At 32.8% G+C, this 23,341-nt stretch overlaps 1 protein-coding gene across 4 annotated transcripts in view; it reads right to left on the minus strand.

The window, feature by feature from the left end:
- CWF19L2 (CWF19 like cell cycle control factor 2) overlaps positions 1–23,341 on the minus strand; it is a 126,549-nt gene that overhangs the window by 85,214 nt on the left and 17,994 nt on the right. For 3 of the 4 annotated variants that reach the window (XM_024255889.3, XM_054524987.2, XM_063711355.1), the window contains 5 exons: positions 22,896–22,989; positions 17,457–17,572; positions 12,597–13,249; positions 2,009–2,102; positions 3–92 (listed from right to left, as the gene is read on the minus strand). In XM_024255889.3, the coding sequence (XP_024111657.2) occupies positions 3–92; positions 2,009–2,102; positions 12,597–13,249; positions 17,457–17,572; positions 22,896–22,989 (1,047 nt within the window). The remainder of the gene's footprint in view (positions 1–2; positions 93–2,008; positions 2,103–12,596; positions 13,250–17,456; positions 17,573–22,895; positions 22,990–23,341) is intronic. The other variant, XM_024255890.3, reaches the window with a different exon arrangement.

Here is a 23,341-nt window from a genome sequence, read left to right on the forward strand (position 1 = left end):
ACCTCTACCCCAGATTTTTTTGGTATCTGTGTTATAGTTTCTTCGAATTTATTTGCCTTTTCAAGTTGAACTTTAAGTTGTTCAGCTAATTCCTTCAAAAAGAAAAACAAGTAAAATATGTGCGATATGTAGTTTAATTCTTTATGACAAAATGTTCAAATTTACACAACAGAAGGAAAAATAGCATAACCAACACTCATGTAGCCATCATCTAATTTCAATTATCAACCCACAGCCTAGTATATTACTTTTTAATGAACTTATCTCAGTTACAAACTTCTTGAATACCTGTGACATGTGTTTATGCTTCAAAGATAAATAATTACAAGGATATATATTTTGGAAGAGATAGATGCAGGAAATACATAACTTTAATGACATTTTAATAATTACTAAATATTATAAAAGTTCAATACTTTCAACTTCGGTTATTGGTAACAAAAAAGCTATCACGAGATTTAAAATGTTACCTTCTTTATTGTTGATAATTTAGATGAAAATTCTGAAGATATTTCATTTTTACTCTAGGAAACTTATAGAAATTTATATAAAACAACTGCCATGTAAAGCAATAAACCATGAAGTAATACATTAAATAAGTAGATTTATGTGACATGCAAAGAATAGCAAGCGCCACCACAGTGTTCTTCTTGAACACAAGAACACATATTTTACCCTTTTACCTAGACGACCTTTCACTATTTTAACTAATTCCTCTGTACTTTCAAAGCTCAAACTTTACTTTCTTGCTATCGTTACTGTTGTTGGCTTATTTCCCTTACCAATTTCTAGGATGAGTGGAAGTTCAGTGTTTCCAAGGATCAGAGTTTCCAAGGATCAGATTCAAAGAGATAGAGCAGCATATGCAAGATATGCCCTTTATTAGACATAACACAGATATATCTTGTTTGGTTACCATTTGTTCTACTACAGTATTGTACTAATAGTTTACCAAAACATAAGACTACTTAAAGATCCCTTATATTTGGGTTTGAGATGAGTGCATACATATGACCATGACTGAATCTATTCTATCAAGATGTGGAATATCTGGCTGTGCTATTCTGCCATGTGCACTTAAATATATACATCTCACTGTATATTATTTTAATATGCATGTGACAATAAGCGAATGGATGAATGGATAAATGCAGCTCTTACCAAATCATCCCTATTTCTTACAATTCTGAGGTAAATTAGTCTTAAATCAAACATTACTACAGGAATTAAATGAGTTAGCCTACACAAAGCATCTAATACAGTATCAGGCACAGCACATTTACTTAAAACTTGAATAAATGACTTAATCCTCCTTTTTAGGTTCCTAAGTAATTTGGAAAAGTAAAAAACATTCTTACAAATATATGACAAAAATGAGGTAGAAAAATTGACATCTTTATCTCCCTTAAATATGCTCAATGAGTTACAAATGCAGGAATAAAGTAAATAGCCAAGTGAAAAAGAAATTTAAAAGCACGAAGTTCCTTAGGATCTTAAATTTCAGAGATCTGACAGAGAAAGTAGATCATTTATTTAGAAGTAGACAGTATTGTTCACAGAAAGGTTCAAGAATTTTTTTTTTTTTTTTTGAGACACAGTCTCGCTTCGTCACCCAGGCTGGAGTGCTGCAATGGCGTGATCTTGGCTCACTGCAATCTCCGCCTCCCAGGTTCAAGAGATTCTCCTGCCTCAGCTACTCCAGTAGCTGGGATTACAGGTATGCACCACCACACCCAGCTAATTTTTGTATTTTTACTAGAGACAGGGTTTCACCATTTTGGCCAGGCTGGTCTCAAACTCCTGACCTCAAGTGATCTGCCTGCCTTGGCCTCCCAAAGTGCTGGGATTACAGGCATGGTGCCAGGCCTGAGAATTTCTTTAAGGAATCAATAACCAACAGTTATTTTCACAGTGTGCTACATCCACACTGCTAAGGAACTTCTAAAATTACTCATAAGAAGTTAAATATTTAATCATTATTCTCTAAAACAACATCTAAGAGTCTTACCATATTCCCCATCATCTCTGCTTTGATAATCTTGGCTCCCAACTTGTTCTTCTCATCAACACTCAGGATGTGAATGGACTCATGCTCTGGACTGCTATTGGAATAGGACAGATTAACAGCATATGAAATATAGGTGTGATGCAAGCAATAACATCAAGACTCAAATGTTATTTTAACTGACCTCAACAAAGCATTCAGTACCAATAGATCATGATTGTAATACATGTAAATTAAACTCAATGTTTTTCCATAAATTGATAAAGTTCTCTGTTACAATGCCACAACCGCCTACGGCAGTTATAATAACTGATCAAAATCCCAATAACAATGAGATAAACAGTATTTATCAACTCTTCTTATTTAATATCCCCATACTCGTAACTTCAAAAAGGAAACAAAAAACTAGAACCAGGCCATAATTCTATACATCTTTGGAAACTCTTCTCATTTGACGTAAGTTGTTAATAACCTAAGAAACTGTAAAAGGTATATCTAACTGCATTCAAAGAATAAAAGCAATGATCATGTGCTTTTTTGCAAAGTCAGTCCAGAACATAACATATAGTCAAATAATATAAACTAGTTTAAAACTGATATCATGTGCCAAACCTATACTATGGAAGCCTCACACAAAAAGAGAAACCTCCAGCCAAGGTCGGATTTCCCTAGCTTACTGCCTTAAGAAATAATTCAAGGCTACAGTGCAGGACAGTGACCTCAGTCAGTCTGAAGGATTTCTGAGTAAAGGAGACATAGCCAGGAGTCCAAGAATTCCAAGGCAGCTGGAGTTCACAGAACAGAGTACCAAAGAAGAAAAAGCTGCACCATAACAAAATCCCAAAGAACTGCAGAGGGTTCCCCCTGAGTACTCAGCAAGAAACCACCTGCAGTCAGGGAAAAAACTAGCCCAAAGGATTGGAGGTAGAGTACTTGGCATTCCTGGGAACTGCTTATCCAGTCCCACTAGCTAGACTAGGAAATCACGTAATTCAAAAAGCACTAGACACAGTATTAAAGAGTCTTGCTTCATTAGTGGGAAACAGCATGCCCTAGACTAAATGCTGCTCTGGGCCCACCTAAAAAATGTTAAAACAAAAGTTAAAAGGATCAAATGTTTTCCAATTAACCAGAACAATATAAATATTCCAGAACAAAGCTCAGGAACATTTGCAGAAATTCAAAAATGTCTAGCACTCAACAAGGTAGTCTGTAAAACTTAGTATCTAATCAATGATGATCAGACAGGCAAATAAGTAGAAAAACACAACCCATAAATAGAACAAAACGCTATCAGAACTGACACAGATGTAAAAAATAGCAGACAAGGATACTAAAAGTGATTATTATAACTGTGTTCCATATGTTCAAAAAGTCAGACACAACAAAGATATGAAAAAGATCCAAAATAAACTTTTAAGATGAAAACTACAATGTGTGAGATAAAAAATATACTGGGTAAGATTAATGGAAAATTAAGCTGCAGAAGTAGAGTTTGGTGAACTTGAAGCAATATGAAAAATGAAACAGAGAAAAGAATCTGTAAAAATGAAAAGAGCATCAGAGGGCTGTGGGACAAACTTAAGTATCCCACCATACATGTAACTGAAGATAACTATTTTTAAAATATATTTGAGGTTTATAACAAGTATAAGTAAAATGTATGACAACACTAACAGAAAGGAAAGAAAGGGAGAAATGTAAATAAACAATGATAAAGTTCTTGCACCATTCAGGAATAGCATATCACTTGAAGATAGACTATGATAAGTTAAAGGTATAGTACACCATCAAAGACAAAGCAACCACTATTTTTTAAAAAAAATTATAGCAACCAAGGAAATGAAATGAAATCATAAAAATAATCCAAAACAAGTGAGAAAAAGAGGACGAAGTGAACAAAGAACAGATGGGAAAAACAGAAAACGAATAGCAAAGTTACATACTTGAACCTAATTATATCAATAACATATACATAAATGGTCCAAATACCTAAATTAAAAGGCAGAAATTATCAGATGGATATAAAAGCAAAATTCAACTACAAGAAATGTTCTATAAATACACAGACATATGTATGTTAAACATAAAAGGATGGAAAAAGATATACCATGTTAATGCTAGTCAAAAGAAAGTTGAAGTGGCTACATTAATATCAAACAAACAAGGTTACAAAGGAAAAAAATATTACCAGGGACAAAGAACATTATTTCATATGAAAAAGGAGTCAATCCAGCAAGAGCGTTTGAATACATGAGCAAAAACTGACAGAAGAGAAATAAACAAATCCACAATTACCGCTATAAATTTCAATACCTCTCTCTTAATATTTGATAGGATAAATATAATAGTTCCCCGTTATCTGCAGGAGTTATGTTCCAAGACCCTCAGTGGAAGCCTGAAATCTTGGATAGTACCAAACCCTATCTGTAGTATTTTTTTTCTCTATATACATACCTATGTTAAAGTTTGACTTATAAATAAGGTATAGTAAGACACTAACAACAACAACCAATAACAAAATAGTACAATTACAACAACATACTGTAATATAAGTTATGTGACGGTGGTGTCTCTTGCAAAATACTGTAATATTTTCAGAGCATGGTTGACCATGGGTAACTGAAACCTCAGAAAGCAAAACCATGGATAAAGGGGGACTACTGTAAACAGAATCAGAAAGCATAAGGAAGACCTGAATAATACCATCAACTAACATGCCCAAATGGACATTCATAGAACACACCACCCAACAATAGAAGACACATTCTTTCCAAGTGCATACAAAATATTTCCTGAGATACACCATGTTCTAAGCTATAAAAACAGTCTCAATAAATTTAAAGGAATTCAAGTTATATAAACTATGTTCTTTTATCACAATGAAATTAATTAGAAATCATTAACAAAAGTCTCTGGAAAATCCTCAACTCTAATATTTGGAAACTAAATAGCACAACTGTAAACAACCTATGGGTCAAAAATAAGACCAAAGGAAAATTATGTAACACATGTCCGAACTGGTGGAATGCTGCTAATTCAGGGGGAAATTCATAGCACTAAATATTCATATTAGAAAAGATCTCAAATCAATCACCTCATCTTACACCTTAAGAAAGCAGAAAAAGAGCAAATTAAAACAAAGTAAAAAAAAATTCAAAAAACAATAAAAATCAGAGTAAAATAAATAGAAAATAGAAAAACAATAAATTCAATGAAACCAAAAGCTGATATTTAAGGCAATAAAATTGATAAACCTATAGCCTGACTGATAAAAAAGAGATCTAAATTACTAGTAGAGAGGTAACAGCACTACACGTTGTAAGCACTTTACAAAAAGATATCCAGATGGCAAATAAGGACATGGAGAGATGTTCGGCATCAGTAGTCACTAGCCATTAGGGGCATACAAATTAAAACCACAATGAGCTACCACTACACATACACTAGAAGAGCTAAAATTTAGAAGACTGACCATTCCAAGTTTTTACAAGGATGTGGAGAAACTGCAACTCTTATACACTGTTGGTGATCATGTAAAATGGTACAATCACTTTGGAAAACAGTTTAGCAGTTTCTTAGTATTTAAACATACAGTTACCGTAAGATTTAGCTACTGCTCTCCTAGATATATTTATCCAAGAGAAAGGAAAGCATATGTCAATACAAAGATTTGTACATGAATGTTCAGAATTGTACTTAATTTATAATAGCCAAAACCTGGAAACAATCTCAAATTCACCAACAGGAGAATGGAAAAACAAATTGTGATATACTCACCAATAGTATATTACCCATCAATAAAAAGGAATGAACTACTGACATATGCAACAACATAAATGAAGCTCACAATAATTACTCTGAGTGAAAGAAGACAGACCAAAAAAAGAGTGCATAATGTATGATCCCATTTACATCAAACTCTAGAAAATGCAAACTACAGTTGACCCTTGAACAACACAGGGGTGAACTGCCCAGGTCCACTTATACACAGATTTTTTTCACCCAAACGTCAATCAAAAATACAGCATTCATGTGATGTAAAAACTACATATACAGAGTAACATTTTCATACATGTGGGTTCCAACTTGAGTATGTGCAACTTTGGAATACTTGAGTGGTCCTAGAACCAACTCCCACGAATTCCATGGGACAACTGTAGTCTATAATGAAAGAAAGCAGATGTGGTTGCCTAGGAGTGGAGAGCAGGGGTGTGGGAAAGCAGGAGAGAGAGAGTACGAAAGGGCACAAAGGCTTTCAGGGGGGTGATGGTTTAATGAAAATATATGCATTTCAAAATATACCAAAATGTATACTTTTGTACATTTGCAGTTTATTATATGTCAATTATACCTCAAAGTTTTTTTAACCCTCAAAGGGAGTAATACATTTTAAAACCAGAGTACAACTAATTTGTCATAATCTGAAATATAAAGGATATATCTGATATTATTAGTTTTCCTGAATTCCAGATTCTATAATACTCTATGAAAATTAACCTTAATCATATTTTCTACAAATTTGGTTTTCCAAATCAAAACATGACCTACCAACAATATATGAAAATTATTTTTAAATAATGAATTCCTCTGGGAGGGGAATCTTTTAACAGATAGATAGTATTGGAATTAAAAAAAGAAATCTCTACAGAAAATCTATAATAGCCATTTCTTCCCATATTGTTGAAAGGAAAGGCAATACTCTGGTGTTTAAGAAATCTAAAATATTTGAGGTAAAGCAACACTAGAAAGTAACATATTTTCATTCCCCTCATATTATTTCAGTCATTTTAAAAAACAATTAAAATGAACAGTAGGGACACTGCAGTCATGTAAGCAGGAGAATGTTATTACTTTTTATATGCATCCGTGGGCTGAGTTATTGCTTGTTTTATTAGTTGTACTTTTTTGTACGGAAAATATTTTTCAGTACTTTTTCAAATTAAATGCTAAGGTACATGTCATTTTCATTGTATTGCAAATGTAATTTACTGGAATTTCTGGCAAACTAATCATCTCTCTTTTACTTACTAATCAAAACAACTTTCCTCAATTTGCATTCTTTCCCATTCAACTTTCCAAAATTCCCTGCTTTAAAAACTTATGTTTATGTTTATTATGTGGAATTACAGATATTACATTTTTACATGTATGTACAATGCAAATTAAATAACCACAGTTCATGCCCTTTCTAAAGAGCACCAGTGCAACTATTCCCCTATGAAGTTGCTTTCTCCAGGGTCTGTCTCTCAAATTCTTGTTTCCCAAGTGAGAAACTTCTTGGCTTCTTTTCCTTCTGCCATTTGTACCTGACCAGGTTTTTCTTTCCAACTAAAGTTATGTCTAGTTCCTCCATTTCTCATCTCAACATCAGCCAACTAAGAAACCAAAGAACCAAAGAAAGGTTCTTTAGGATAAGGAAGCGATTTATCCAATATTTCTACAATCCTTTCTGTTATTCCAATAGATGCTTACTATAATCCAGATGTAGAACAAGTCCACACATAATCTCCTGTTGAGCACCATACCCAGAAATAAGTCATCTTGCAAGGAACCTTAAGTCTGATAGGATCAGAAGAATTAAAGACCAAGCCATCCATCAATCCATCTCCTTCTCTTGAGGAGAAATGTTTGAGGATTATTAACACAAACTACTACATCAAATGTCAATATGACAATAGATACCTACTAATAGATATGAGCAAAAATAAAAGTATGAATACCTAAAAACAGGGTACTAATCAAATTCTCAGTTTCTAATGTGAGCTTCTCATGAAGAACTAAAAGTTGTTTCTTTATAATACCAATACCAACCATAACTGACTCTCTACATATAGATCAAGGGGATCACCAATATTCTGGGAATCATATGTCAAAAAAACACTGGCATTAAGTCATTAAGAAAGAATTCCTAAAATTTCTCCCTTGTCACCCACAATCTGTAACCACACTTCCCTCTTTTTTTTTTTTTTTAATCTATCTCCACCCAAAGCTAATCCTTCTACTTTTATAACTAAAATGGACCCCACATTCACCCATACTAACTTCAGGGATCTTGCTCAGTTGCCCCATTTATCATCTGCCTGTCTTGCTTCTAAAATGGATACTGACTCTTTTCCATTAAATATAAACATGTTCTAGTATAAATACACTTTCTATCTCTATCATTCCATAACTCTTAATAATTTAGTCTACTAAAATCTGGCTTCTATAACCCCTTTTATAATAAAAAAAAAATCCCGGATTAAGTAGCCAAAGAAGTTTGTTATTATCCATCCAAAGCGCACATCTTTGTCATTTTACTTTCCTCTTCCCCTCACTTCCCAGGATGAAAGTTTAGATATTCAATCAAGGAAGGGCAATGAAGGTAGGCTGAAGTCCATCTAAAGCCCAGGAGTTCCAGAAGATAACTAGAATCTCAATAGATCTTTAAAAGAGGTGATTTCCATTGTCATGAAATGGAATGCTCCACACAATTTTTTTTAGTATTTTCTAACAAGAATTAAATTGTTTATTAGTAGATAAGGATAAATGACAAAAATATACAAGAATTCTGAACATCTTTTATAGTAGTAATTTCAACATTAAGTTACTTGAACACAACGTAACAGTAATAGGTGTCAAGTAAAGACATTTAAATGAAAGTTGTTGAGCACAAAGTAACTGAAGAAAACATTATTCTATTTTATTTTGTGAACACCACAACAAAGACACTGTTCTACAGCAAAAATCAGGGAATGGGCTCTTCCTTTCTTTCCCCAAGTGTTTATAATGATGAGCAAATGCTTTGAAAGAAACATCACCATGACACCTGCAATTATCCTACAAAAAGAAAAAAAGCCCAAACATGTCTCAATTTCAAGAATTACTGCTATATTTCAGAAGTCCTTTTTATAATTAATTTCTAAAAAGAAAATCCTATTTTCACATTAAAATGTATTCTCTTTGAAACACACACACACACACACACACACAAGTTGAAAACCTTTGAGAAATAAGTAACTAAAAGAGCTCTAGCCCAGTAACATTTTTAAAACCTGAAATAGTCATGCATAGCATAACGACATTTCACTCAATGACAGACCACATGACAGTGATCCTGTAAGATTATAATGCTGTATTATTACTGCACCTTTTCTATGTTATGTTTAGATACACAAATACTTATCATTGTGTTACAATTGCCAACAATGCTCAGTACAGTAACATGTTCTACTTTGTAGCCTAGAGGCAACAGGCTGCACCATATAGTGTAGGTATGCACTAAGCTTAAGTACACACTATGCTGTCTACACAATGACATCACCTAATAATTTGCCTAAAGACAATTTCTCAGAATATATCCCCATTGTTAAGCCACATATGATTTTATTATTCTTGTGCTGGCAGTGTTCACAGATCTCCCTTATTTACCAGTTGCTCTCATATTTGCTTCCTTGCTTAAAGATCTCACAACTATACTCAAAGCCTTCAGAATCTAGCATCCTTTGCTTGCCCTTGGGGCTACAGTAACAAACTCTGCAAAGAATGACATCCAAAGGTTAAAATATTATATAAAATGGGTTAGTTTCTGATATTAAATTTGTAAAACCAAAATTAAGGACTTCTCATTAATTTTTTTTCACATTACATACTACTCTAAGTTTTAAATTCCTGGAAATACTTAGTTAATATATTTTCTAACAAAAGAAAAATATAGGCAAAAGCACATTTCATTTCTAATAATAAAAAGCTCAAGGTTCTCAACTGCATGGCAGTGGACGTTTTCCTGCTAGTTAACATAATTGCAGGGCCTAAAATGAATAAAGAAAAAGAGTGATAAATTTGAACACATTAAAGAAAGAATGAAAAATGAAAGGAGATTTACAAATGATGAAGTCTATTTGCATTACATGACAAATATAAAGAGCTCTCAAAAACAAACAATAACTCAAAAAGAGGGCAAAACATATAACCAGTTAACAAAAAAATACAAATAAACAACACATAAAAGTATGGCAAACTTCACTCATATTTAAAGAAATAAAAATCGAAGAAATAGTCTGTTTCTCAATTACACATATGGCAAAGATTTAAAAAGTTCAATAATACTAACAGCAGGAAGTAGGAGAAAAGTCACTCCAATGCAATATAAAAGTCTAAATTGGTTAATACTGCAAAATATGTAAAAAGTAAAGTGCATGTACTCTTTGACCTGACAGTTCCACTCCTTGGAATTTATTTTACAGCTATATTTAAATAGCATGCAAAGATACACACAAAAAATTAAATGCAGAATTGTTTCTTAGAGCAACAAACTGGAAACAACCTAAAATTCCATCAATAGGAAACCAGTGAAAAATATTAGGTTATTCCTAAGTTTTACAATGGAGTATTAAAGAGCCTTTAAAATAAAAAATGTAGGTACATATGGGCTAAAGTAAAAAGATCTTTAAGATATATTTATTGGGGAAAAAAAACCAAGATTTTGAATGGTATATGCATTGTAGAGCTATTTAACTTACATATATTAAATATATAATATATAAGTTATGTTTTTATAAAATTTTATACATTAAGTTAAATACATATATTACACATTTTCAAATACACTAAAAAATTTGGAAAGACACTACTAACACTATTAACCCGGCAAATGGGATTAGGGTTGGAAGTGACATGAAAGGGAGATTTACTTTTTCATTTTATACTCATCTATGCTTCATATTCTTGTTTTATACTCTTCTGTCTATATTGTTTAAATTTTATACATATACATTTATTAAGATTACAAATGGCATGTTCTAAAAAATAATACTGGTGTAAATAGCAAGAAAGGTAAAGATATATGAACAATACATACAAAGAAGTAAAAACTAATTCAACTAATTTTTCCAATCATGACCATTCACTTATAAGACAAAGATTATTTGTAACAACTAGGCATTCTTCAAGGTCCTGTCTTGGTCTCCTACTTTACAACCATTCTACATTCTCAGGAATCTTTTTTCTTTTTTTAGATGATTCCTAGATTTTTCTTTCCCTCTCCAGCCAGTCGCAGAATTCACAGAAAGCCTCAAACCCTCTGTACCATCAAATTAACACAGCGAACAAAGAATACTGTCTTCAAAGGAAAAATTACATATATACATACATATATACACACACATATATAGCTTTTAGTGAGTGCTATCTTCAAACCAAAAAATGATATACATACACACACGCATACATACACAGCTTTTAGTGAGTGCCTGTATTATAGTGTATCTATCAGAAGCTTACAACTTAAATAAGACATACAAATATGCAGCAATCAGACAACCAGTTGGAATACTAATTGTGTGGTATTGCTTTGCAGACATTTTGCTTAGCTACAGTCACAGAAGAAGGCCTACAGATCATCCAAATGCTAACCCAATCCTAATGATATCAGGAAATAAGAGCCTCATTCCCCTAGCAACTGGAAACTGGAAATAGTCTACCACCCAGGGCACCTGGAGTGAAGACTGGACAATTACATATGCACACAGCCTTAGACACTAATCCCTGCCATGTTTGTTTAGTCAATACAATTGGATTTCTCCTTCCATTTCCTGGGAGGAAAGCCCTGATGTGAACCAGAGTCCATTTGACTGGGGCTTAATCACTCAGTTCAGATTTTGCCAGCTCCCTCCCACCGAAAATTACACACTGAGTTTTATAATCCACTGCTTCAGATGGAGTCATTAACAAAAGTGATTTATCAGACTCACAACCCCAAACCACAGTGCTTTTATCTACTACAACCATGTGTTTCTATTATTTCCTAAAACCTCTTCCTTTAGTGTCCCACTCATTTGGTGCTATTTTTAAACATATTTTAATGATTATTCACGTGTAAGTTGTTACCCTTTGGACATTTTTTTTTCTGGCTATCTCCAACAGGGCCAGCAAATTTCTAAAGCAAAGTTTCTTAGGTTTAGTCGCATTCAACCTGGATTTCCTCATCTTCTGACCCAGCCCTACATAAATGCAACATATATTTTATATTTAAAACTCTAATATTATCTCTAAAATCTGTCAATTGCCCAAAGTGGATTATTTCTTTCTTTGTGCAGAATAACAACCATAATTCATGTTCCCCTCTGCAAGAGCTCTGGCATGTATTTGTCACTTTATATTTGGGCCGTGGCAGCATGTTTTCCTTTTGTCTCCTAGACTTCTTATAGACATGGAGTATTTATGATTATGATTATACTCAACAATAAGATAATTTCCTTAGAAGGTAATGGCATTGGTAACAAAATCTATCAAAATATCTCCTGCAGCACATACATTTAAAACATTAACTCATTCAGTTTTTTAAATTGCAAAGCAGCAACATATTTTGAACAAATATAGCTACTGAATTCTTTCAGCTCTTTAAAAAAAAAAAAAAAACCTATGAAATAAAATGCAATCCATACCACAATACTGCATGTTAAATCTGCATATCTTACCCCTTCTATCAATTTTAAGAAATGTGAGATCATAGTCATAGCTAATAACTGATGTTCTAAAAATACAGTTCTGTTCTTTGAACTCTCTGGATCTTAATATTCACTTATTAGGTTAAAAAATGATAAAATACCCGGCAAATGTAGACTTTGTATCCAGCAGATGTTCTTTTTTTGGAGGGTCATCTCTCAAGACTTCATCTTGTGATTTTTCTCTTGGATCTTCTGGAACGTGTTGGTATTCATCAGTACTGGTTTCCGATGGCTTTTGATTTGAATGTTTCTTGTCTTCTCTCCCATTAGAGCGACTCCATGACGTTAATCTTTCTTCACTGTTCTTGGTGGGTTTTCTAAAACCACTATGCAAAGAGCCCTGAGCTACCAATGCTGAAGATGAACTAGGTGGTTCAAATTTTCTGCCCTTGCTGTGAAATGACAGTTCTTCATCATCAGCGGGTCTTAAGAATTTAGCTCTCAAATTGCCAAAAGAAAACTCTTGATTTTGCCTTGGGTTAGATTCTCTTCTACACGTTTCTAAAGACCCAGGTCTCTTATCTTTTTCATCATCAATAAATTTTTCATTATTGCTATTTTTTGCAGTATCTGTTGTAGCATATCTATCCCTTGAACTGTTACCATATTTTACTAAGTCTGATTTTCTACTTTCTTGACAATTTTGTGCTTTATCTGAATATGTGGGTTTCCTCCACCGTTCCCGTCTATAATCTTCTTTCGTGGATGCAGCTTTTTCAGCATCTTCTAATTTTGACTGAAATATTTCCATTGACTGCAAAGGAGAAAAATTAAACAAGATATCTAAAATTAGGAACGGCTCAGTGACTTGCACCCCACATGTCACTGTATGACTCACTGCCAAGTGGCACACTGAAAAGCCCACTAAGGGGGTGAAAGCAGACCCATACAATCATCCTACACTGAAACGAATACTTTTTAAAAACGTGTAAACAATTAAAAATTATTAAATAACAAAAAAGATTCCAAAAGGATAGCCAGTTAGACCAAACACTCTGCACTAACACAAAGTATAACACAGAAAACAGTAGAGACAAACTTTTCAAAAAATACTTAATTCCTACTGGTTGTGAGATTCAAGAGGTTAAATTGCTAAAACAGACTCTCACCAAAAAAAAAAAAAAAAAAAAAAAAAAAAAAAAACCCAGAATAGTTCAAGAACAAGAAAGACTTGGAAATAAAAAATTATGTGTCCCAAAAAGCTGCTAAGATACACCAAAAGGAAGAAAAGAGAGTGCTGAAAACTAAATTAACCTGGGAATTCTCTATATTTTAGGAAAAGGTAGTAAATAAACGTAAGTTATAAGAAAAAAAGAAAAAGACACATGAACAATTGATTCTAGAAAATCTAATATGCATTTATTAGTACTTCCAGAAAGATGGAGCAAAGATGATGGAAATAGAGCATTAATTTTAAAAATATATAAGAAAATGTCCCCAGCCGATTTATCAGAAGGACTCATCCAATAGCCTTGGGTAGGAGAGAAAGAAAAAAAACACAGAAAAAATCCCTAATACCTGAATCTCAAAAGTCAAGGGAGAAAAAGAAACCTTTACAAGGACTAGATCAGGGAAGGAGTGAATAAGTGTAAGCCTGTATATGGATAGGGGTAGATAAATAACAAATTATCTACAAAGGAAAGACAGACTTATAGCTGTTCATCCATAATAATAAGTAAATAATAGAATGAAGATTAAATTTTGAAAACAAAATTAAGCTATAATTCTATATAGAGAATTCAATTCACAATCAAATTATCCTTCCTTGGTATGAGCCAAAGAAAATCATTTTCAAAAATGCAGGGAATCAGAGGGCATATCACTAGCAATTCTGAGGGAAAAAAATTACTCACGATGATTAAGTCACACCATCAATGAATTTGGGCAAAGATCTCTGAAAAAAACAGATGCTAAAAACTGAATGTCAAATGCAATGGTCAAGTCTAAATAACTGTTTTTGTAATTGCAAACTTTAAAACAATTTTCAAGGAAAAGATGCATCATACATAGAAACAGAAAGTACGAAGGTGATTACTGGAAGGAGAGGGGATGGGAAGATGGAGGTCAAAGAGTCAGAAGTTTCCATTATGTAGGATAACTAAGCCTGGAGATACGATGTACAGTATGAGGACTACAGTTAATAATATCACATTATATACTGAAAATTTGCTAGAGAGTAGATTTTAGGTATTTTTACCACAAAAAAAAAAAGGAGAATAACTATGTAAGATAAATGATACACTAGTTTGCTTAACTCTAGTAATTATTTCCCCACGCATATCAAAATGTCATGGAATACATACCTTAAACATATACAACATAAAAATAAAAAATAAATAAAAATTAAAAAAAAACAAAATAGTACCTTTTACTCAACTTTGAATATAAGGATACTTAAACATGATACTCTTAATCTTAAATGCAAAAGTCATTATTTAAAGACAATACCAGCTTCCAATCCTGTTATCGAAGTTCTAAAATTATAACTATTTCAAGAAGAAAAGAAAGTTTAAATATTAACAGAGAGGAAAAAAGCAAAATAATTATTTGCATATAACTACCTTTCTACATAACCCAAAATTTTTAAAATTAGGATAATAAAAGTTTAAAGAATTGGCCGACCAGCACCAACACCAAGTCAGAAAACATTTTTAAAATTCAATTTATAATTTAAAAAAATAAAAATAACCTCAATGGCATATGCATAATAACTGCACAGAGAAAAATACTGAAGAGCATAAATAAATAATGTTTTGGGAAGGGATGACTCTATGTTATAAAGATACTAGTTGTCCTTAATTTATCTATACATTTAGTTAAATTTAAATAAAAACTCCAAAAAGAGTCATAAATTTATAACAAATTTTGGAAAAATGTTTATTTCTATTGAGCTTAAACTAAATTTACTAAGAAAAATAAACACATAAGAAAGCAAAGCTAATTTTTTTGGTGGCTAATAAGAGATTTATCAAATAGTGACTACCACATAGTAGGTGTTTATTATTTGCTATCTGCATAATTTACTGAAAACCACAATAATTAGAACAGTATGATACAAATTCCAGGAAAAGATAGAAAAATCAATGAAACAGATCTGAGAGTAAAGGAACAGACCCATGTATATAAGAAAATCTAATGTATAACAAATGTGTCATTTCAAATTAGTGAGAAAAAATAATTCATTCAATATATAGTAAACAACTATATAAGACTTATGCAAAGTTTGATGCCTATTTCATACCATACACAAGTACATATTCCAGAAAAATTAAAGATAAAACATAAAAAATAAAACTGAACAAGCACTCAAGTAAGTACAGCTGCATATTTTTACGATTGTGGGGTGGGGAAGGCCTGTCAATAAGTTATACCAAGAGCACTAATTCATGAAAAAATAATATGAGGGATTTTGATAGGTAAAAATATTTAAAACTTATCCATAGCAAATTATCAACAAAGGAAAAAACATGAAGCCGAGGGGGAGAAATCTGAACAGATTTATTAAAAAGTCTTAAATCATTATCCCAAAAGAAAAATGGGCAAATAATATCAATAGTCAATTCACTAAAAAATACAATGTTCAAAATAAATGTAAAAAAATTCCAATTCGGCTGGGCGTAGTGGCTCACGTCTGTAATCCCAGCACTGTGGGAGGCCAAGGCGGGCAGATCACGAGGTCAGGAGTTCAAGACCAGCCTGACCAATATGGTGAAACCCTGTCTCTACTAAAAACTAAAAATACAAAAATTAGCCAGGCGTGGTGGTGCGCTCCTGCAGTCCCAGCTACTTGGGAGGATGAGGCAGGAGAATCACTTGAACCGAGGAGGCAGAGGTTGCAGTGAGCCAAGATCGTGCCACCACACTCCAGTCTGGGTGACAGAGGGAGAATCCACCTCAAAAAAAAAAAAAAAAAATTCCAATTCACCAGTAAACAAATGTATAAAAACAAAAGCAAAACTTAAAAACTTTGCCAATCACAACAGCATAAACTGTAAGACATAATCTTACTGTTGAAAATTATGTGATAAAAGAGATATTTTTAAGTATGATTTGCTCATTCTTTCTGTAGAGAAATCTGGGAATATGTACCTTGCTTTAAATGTCTATATCCTTTAAACAGGCAATTTCACTTTTAGTAATTCACCAACAAGAAAAATATGCAAAATGCATTGGGCATAGACAGTCAGCACAGTGCTATTTAACAAGGGAAAGGGAAAGCATATAAATGTTCATCTACTGACAAATCAATAAATAAAGGAAAAGCCTATAAATATATTTAAAAAATTAAGAGGTCATTAAAATGTATACATTTACTGGCATCCAACTATGTGTACATTATTAAGTTTAAAAAGCCAGGGCATATTCTACGAGTCTACTTTAAAACTCTGGGGGAAAATATCTGGAAAAATATATTCCAGAAATCTTACTACTTTCTAAACCTGCTTTCCCCTGGCAATTGAAGAGAAAAAAAAGAATATCAATAATTACTGCAAAGAAAGATTGTCCAGAACAATGGGGAAACTGGTTCTAAAATATATACTGTTGCACAGTTTCATTGTTTTAAGAGTATATATACACTCTTTTAAAAAATTCCGTAAAGTACCCAAACCCTAGAATATACCTAACTCTGGAATATACAAAAATTTCAACAGTGGTTACCTCCAGAAGAGTACCATGCAGACTTTCCGGCATTGTTTACATTTTCTCACAATAAGAAAATGTTATTTTTACATTATACACACCCACATTTAAGTTTTATATACTTAAGCTTTACATTCATTATGTCAATAAAAATATGATACATGTTTAATAATAATGAAAAGCAGAAAATTACTTCAGTAGTATAAAGACATGAAATTTAATATTAATTCAATTCTTCATGGCACAAAACCAAGTTAAAGGCACTTAATTTTTCACCTAATTCTAAAAATAAGAGGCATCTCCTTAATACAGATACTCACCCCATATCTTTCGGCTACAATGTCCTCAAAGTTTCTATTTTGTTTCTCAGCTTGTTCCTTCATTCTTAGATAAGACTTCCTTATCCAGCTTAATCCATCATCTTCTACCACTGAAACTAAATTCCAGTATTAAATATTAGTTATACTTTTAATGTGGTTATCATACAATTAATATGTATTGCTTCTATGACTTCTAAAATATAAAAATAAATATTTTTCTTTAAATATAAGTGCATTTAGAATTCTATATATATATATATATTTGAGTGCCTATATGTAAGTCACAGAGTTTTGCCACTAGAAAGAAGGAACAGAAAAATAAAACTATAACAAAATTGCAATCTAAGAGAATAAGAATAAAAGGACATAATTAATTATAATAAAAATAATGTGACCGCTACTATAAAAAGATATAATGGGTTCTAGAAAGTGGGAGGTCAGGGAAAATTCCACAAACCAGGCTCAAGAAAATGAGTTGGGTTTCTATTTCAAACAGGTAAGGGTAGGGAGGACATTCCAAGAAATAATTAAGGAATAAAAGGACACACAGAGAAAGGAAGGAAAAAAAAGCTACCTCAGCTGCAGAATAAAGAACAAATAAGGAGGCTATGGAAGATAATGCCAAAGTGGATATTAAAACAAATTATCTTACTTTAGTCATAATTACCAACCATGAACATCTAAAAGCCTTCAACAAATTTATTAAGCTGGCTTTATTTTCTTCTTTACACATCAAGCTTTGGATATGTGTAAAGAGGAAATCAAATCAATTACTTAAATAAAAATTCTGTTCCTGATTTTCCTTGCCCCAGAACATGACTGCTTTAAGATCGCCCCAGCCCTATAACCAACAAAAATGCACACACATTAACCCCAAGACATATGCAAGAATATTCATAGCAGAACACTGCAATAATCCCAGCCTGGAAACAACCTAGGAAATGTCTACCATCAGTACACAGGACACCTACATTGTGATATATTCCTAAAATATACTATTTAATATTATACAGCAAAAAAAAAAATGAAAAAACTACAACTATATACAACAATATGGATGAATCTCAAAATGTGGGCAAAAGGAGCTGGAAACAAAGGAGGATAAACTGATTTCTGGTGCTAGAAAACAGAATAATGGTGACCCTTCTGGTGACAAGGTAGTGACTAGAAAGGTCGCAAAGGGGGCTTCTGGGATGGTAACAAGATTTTTCAAACTGTGTGCTGAGTACACAAATGTTTTCATTTTACGAAAATAATCAGTCTGCTGCTGTACACTTGTGGTTTGTGTATTTATGTACATATATAATATATATGTAAGCTATTGTAGGAAGGTTTTTATATTCATAGTAAATATTCACTAAATATTTTTGAATATTTTTATATATATGTCACATTTCAATAAAAAGTTTACTTAAAAACAGATTTTTCAAGGCTCAAATTAATTCCATTCCCCCATTCAGATCTCAAAAGTTTATCTTTACTAAGCAATCTCTCCTAATACAACTTTTCTTTATAGGCCTAAAATATTTTGTACTTCAAAACCTAGATCTCTAATGCAATGATTTCACTTTTTATTCAAAAGCTTATTTTACTCTTGCTTTTTTGTTGTTATTTATATAGTTTATGAGTTCAAAATTAACTATGCAACCACTTGAGGAAGTTAGTCTAAATCCGCAATCTACACAGTGATAAGTAAAAGAAATCCACAGTAATAAATACCTGTATGAATGTCTCAGCTACAAAATTGTTTATTCCATAAAATTATCTGTGAAACTGATAAAATGCTGATGGACATAGTAAAAATTTCCTGAACAATCACTAAAATATAATAGCTCAGAAAAAAAAAATCAGAGAAAAAAGTAAGACTATTCCTCTATGTTAACATTTATGAAGGAAATCCAATGGGAGTAAAAATTTTCAGCCAATTCCTTCACTAGTTAAATCCATACAATTTTAGAAGTATTTATATAATGATTTCACCTTTAGTTGATAATATGTTCTATCTCAATAGTCCTATTAATCTTATAATTAGAGATGGCAATAATGAAGTCTTTTCGGTAAGAAAAAAATCACCAAATTTAATATTTAAAAAGCGAATAAAAAATACCAACTTGCAGTACCATCCCAAAATTCAATAAAAAAAATTTAATCAATATTTATTATGAATATAAAAACCTTCCTACAATATGAAGTACAAACATGAATGTACAAGGCCAGGTGCAGCGGCTCACACCTGTAATCCCAGCACTTTGGGAGGCTGAGGTGGGAGGATCAGGAGGTCAAGAGATCGAGACCAGCCTGGCCAACATGGTGAAACCCTGTCTCTACTAAAAATACAAAAATTAGCTGGGTGTAGTGGCGTGCACCTGTAGTCCCAGCTACTCGGGAGGCTGAGGCAGGAGAATCGCTTGAACCCAGGAGGCAGAGGTTGCAGTGAGCCGAGATTGCACCACTGCACTCCAGCCTGGTGACAGGGCGAGACTCCACACGCTCCCCGGCCCAGGAAAAAAAAAAAAAAAAAACCCACATGAATGTACAATACGAAGTACAAACATGAATGTAGCACGGTTCAGGTCCTCTATGCTGAGAAAAAGATATATCAAAAATAATTATATAAATTCACTGATATGTGGCACTTAACATACACCTAGATTTCAAATCTGTTATTTATAAGTAAAAAATTAAGAAACTTCCATTATATGCTTCCATCGTAACTCAAAGTTACACTGTTATAGACCAAATATTAATACAACCAAATGAATCTGGGCTATATTCCCCAATTCTCTCAGAAAACAGACTAACATAAAAATAGTGATAAACTATCAGGAAACCTAGATTTTAGTCTTGCTGCTACTATTAAATATTTGTAAAATCTTATGTATGTCATTAACTTCTTTGGACCTTTGCTCCTTCATCTCTAAGATAAGGCAGCCGATTTAAACCACCTTTCAAAGTCTTTTCAACTCACGTTCTAGCAGAAAAAGCCAAAAAATAAAGAGGGGGAAGAAATCAATAGGAAGAACAAAATCACATCGAAGGAGTCTGTAAGCAAGAACTCCTACTAACTACATGGTAATAAAAATAGTCTTCCACTAAAGAATCTAGAGTAACTAATGCTGGACTAGGAATCAGAAGACCTGCGTTCTAGTACTACTAACACGACTACAAGGAAAATTACCTGGCCACTCTAAGCCTTGGTTTATTGACCTATAATATTAAAATAACATCTACACTGCTCTCCTTTACATAGTTGCCAAGAAAAAAGCTGATATGTAACTGTGCCATATAAACTCTAAAATTGTACAAATATTCCCATTACTAAAATATGACAAAATAATTTTGTATGGGCTCTGAAAATGATTAACCTACTCTTCCTCTGAATTCTAAGACAAAAAAATCAAGATTAACACATTAATTATTGAAAATATGTCCCTTCAATCATTACAAAAACCTGTTGATAAAACCTTCCCAAAAGATTTAATCATACAAGTATCTGACATTATCATCATTATTGAGCAGTCACCATATTCCAGACACTGCTAAAACATTTTCTAATTTAATCTTCACATTAACTATATAAGATAGGTATATCATTATTCCCTATTACATATGAATAAATTGGGCTCTAAGAGGCCAGAAAATGTCTCCACAATTATGAAGCTATTAGTGGAAATGCCAACATTCTAATCCCAAGTAGACTGACTTCAAAGTCTAGTCCTTTAACAATAACACTATGTCACCTCTACCTCTTTAATACAGATATTGTAATACTTTTACATGCCTAACAGTTCCACCCCTACCATTGGTCTAAATAGAATGACAACACTATCTACATATGCAGTAAAACCTGCCAATCATTTTTTAAAACTTAATTTCAACTCTGGGATCTTAGCCTCAGACAGACAGAAGCTTTCTGTCATTTTTTCCCTTTCTGAATAAATGTAAGATGGAAAAGAGAAGTGGTAAAAGCATGACATGAAGGGGAAGGGAGAAGGGCTCTCTAAAAGCTTTATGTAAGGTCATTTTCTCCTAGTATCTTTGATTCTGCTGTTTCAGTCTGCTAAAAGATACCACCTAAAGTAAAACTCCGGATCTTCTCCACTCAGTAAAGAACCTGTCAACTGGCAAGATCCAAAGACTGGGTTTGTCAATTCTAGGTTTTCCTCAAAGAAATTTATTGACCATCCTCTGACATTAGGGATGGCAAAAGCCTAGATCATAAAAACAGCCCTACATAGTAATGGTTGAGTGAGCTAACTTATTGCTCCCCAAACTATCTATGAAACAGTATTTCAAAGAGAACCTTGTATGACTATAGTTACTATTACATAACTCAGCAGGGACACTTCTGCCTAAAGTTGAAAGACAAAAAAAGAAACTGTTAACTATTACCAATAACTTTAGTAAAATTGCTAAATTAAGAAGGGACATGTAAGGTGACTCTACTGTCATCTCTACATAAAATACAGAAGAATTTTAACAAATAACCAAAATAAAAATACACTATGTATAAAAAGCAGGAAAACATCCTACTGATAAATCACTAAGGTGAAAAGAGAACATCACAATTTGTAATACTACCATCTGTATAATGGGTTAATTGTAATAAACTTTTGAGGCGTCAACACAAACACTTAATGGGAATATAGGTATTTTTAAAATTGTGTTATAAAGTATGCTTATGTGACATTTAAATATTTTGTCTCCATCTGCTGGAAAATAATAGCACTCTCCTAAGGTCAATACAGATTTTAAGAATTCTAGAAAAGTAGGAAATTCTGAATATATAAACCACATCTTTAGTTTTTATACATTATTTTCATGAAATTTCAGATACTTTTTACATTTTGTTATAGAATGTAACAAACCAAATGCATTATTATGTACTCATAGAATCATACTTTGTATTAATCCAGTTTAAGCAGAAACTCATATATGAGAATATTTTCAAGTATAAAACTATGTATTTAATTAACCTGCTCCCAAATACATCATAATTAAAACAATCTCCCAAAGTACTAATAATTTAAATTAGGCTTCCAAAGACTGCAAATTTTTATCAATGCTTTCTCATATGTAAACTCAGGCCATACACTTATAATACCAAAAGAAATGCCTGAGGCCAGGCACAGTAGCTCACACCTGTAATCCTTGCACTTTGGCAGGACAAGGCAGTTAGGTCAAGGCTTAAGTCCAGGAGTTCAAGACTAGGCTGGGCAACATGGTGAAACCCCATCTCTATAAAAAATTATCTGGGAGTGGTGACATGCACCTGTAATTCCAACTACTTGGGAGGCTGAGGTGGGAGGATCACTTGAGTGGGAGGTGGAGGCTGCAGTGAGCCATGATCACACCACTGCACTCCCTGGGTGATAGAGCGAGACTCTATCTCAAAAACAAAAAAAAGCCTGTGTGTCTATAATCAAAATGTAGAAATACCTTTAGTAATCGATGACACACTACAGTTTTCAGGTGGAAGACCTGTCCCACCATCCTTCCAGTACGGGTTCAATTCTCTTTCCATCAGTTTGGACTAGAACAAATTATTTTCAGAGGTGAAATTTCAAAAAATTAACAAATTATAAAAAATTAACAAATAATACATCTGAGACCCAGTTAATAGTCATAACCCTGGACAAATCATTTAAAACATTCTTAAGATATGCTGTTCTGTAACTTACAGGAAATGTCTAAATTCACATTCATTCAATGTTCTTATTTAATGCCTACTATATCTTAAAACTGTGCTAGTTGCAGAAGATTTCACTGTCAAAAATCCTGGTCAGCCCTTGCCAGCTTTTAGTATAGTATGGAATATAGACAATAAAAACAGACATGTACTTTGAAGACAGAAATATACAGTACTGAGGATGCACAAAGAATTC

The sequence above is a fragment of the Pongo abelii genome, chromosome 9 (genome assembly GCF_028885655.2).
Source record: "Pongo abelii isolate AG06213 chromosome 9, NHGRI_mPonAbe1-v2.0_pri, whole genome shotgun sequence".
In the NCBI taxonomy this organism is placed as follows: domain Eukaryota; kingdom Metazoa; phylum Chordata; class Mammalia; order Primates; family Hominidae; genus Pongo; species Pongo abelii.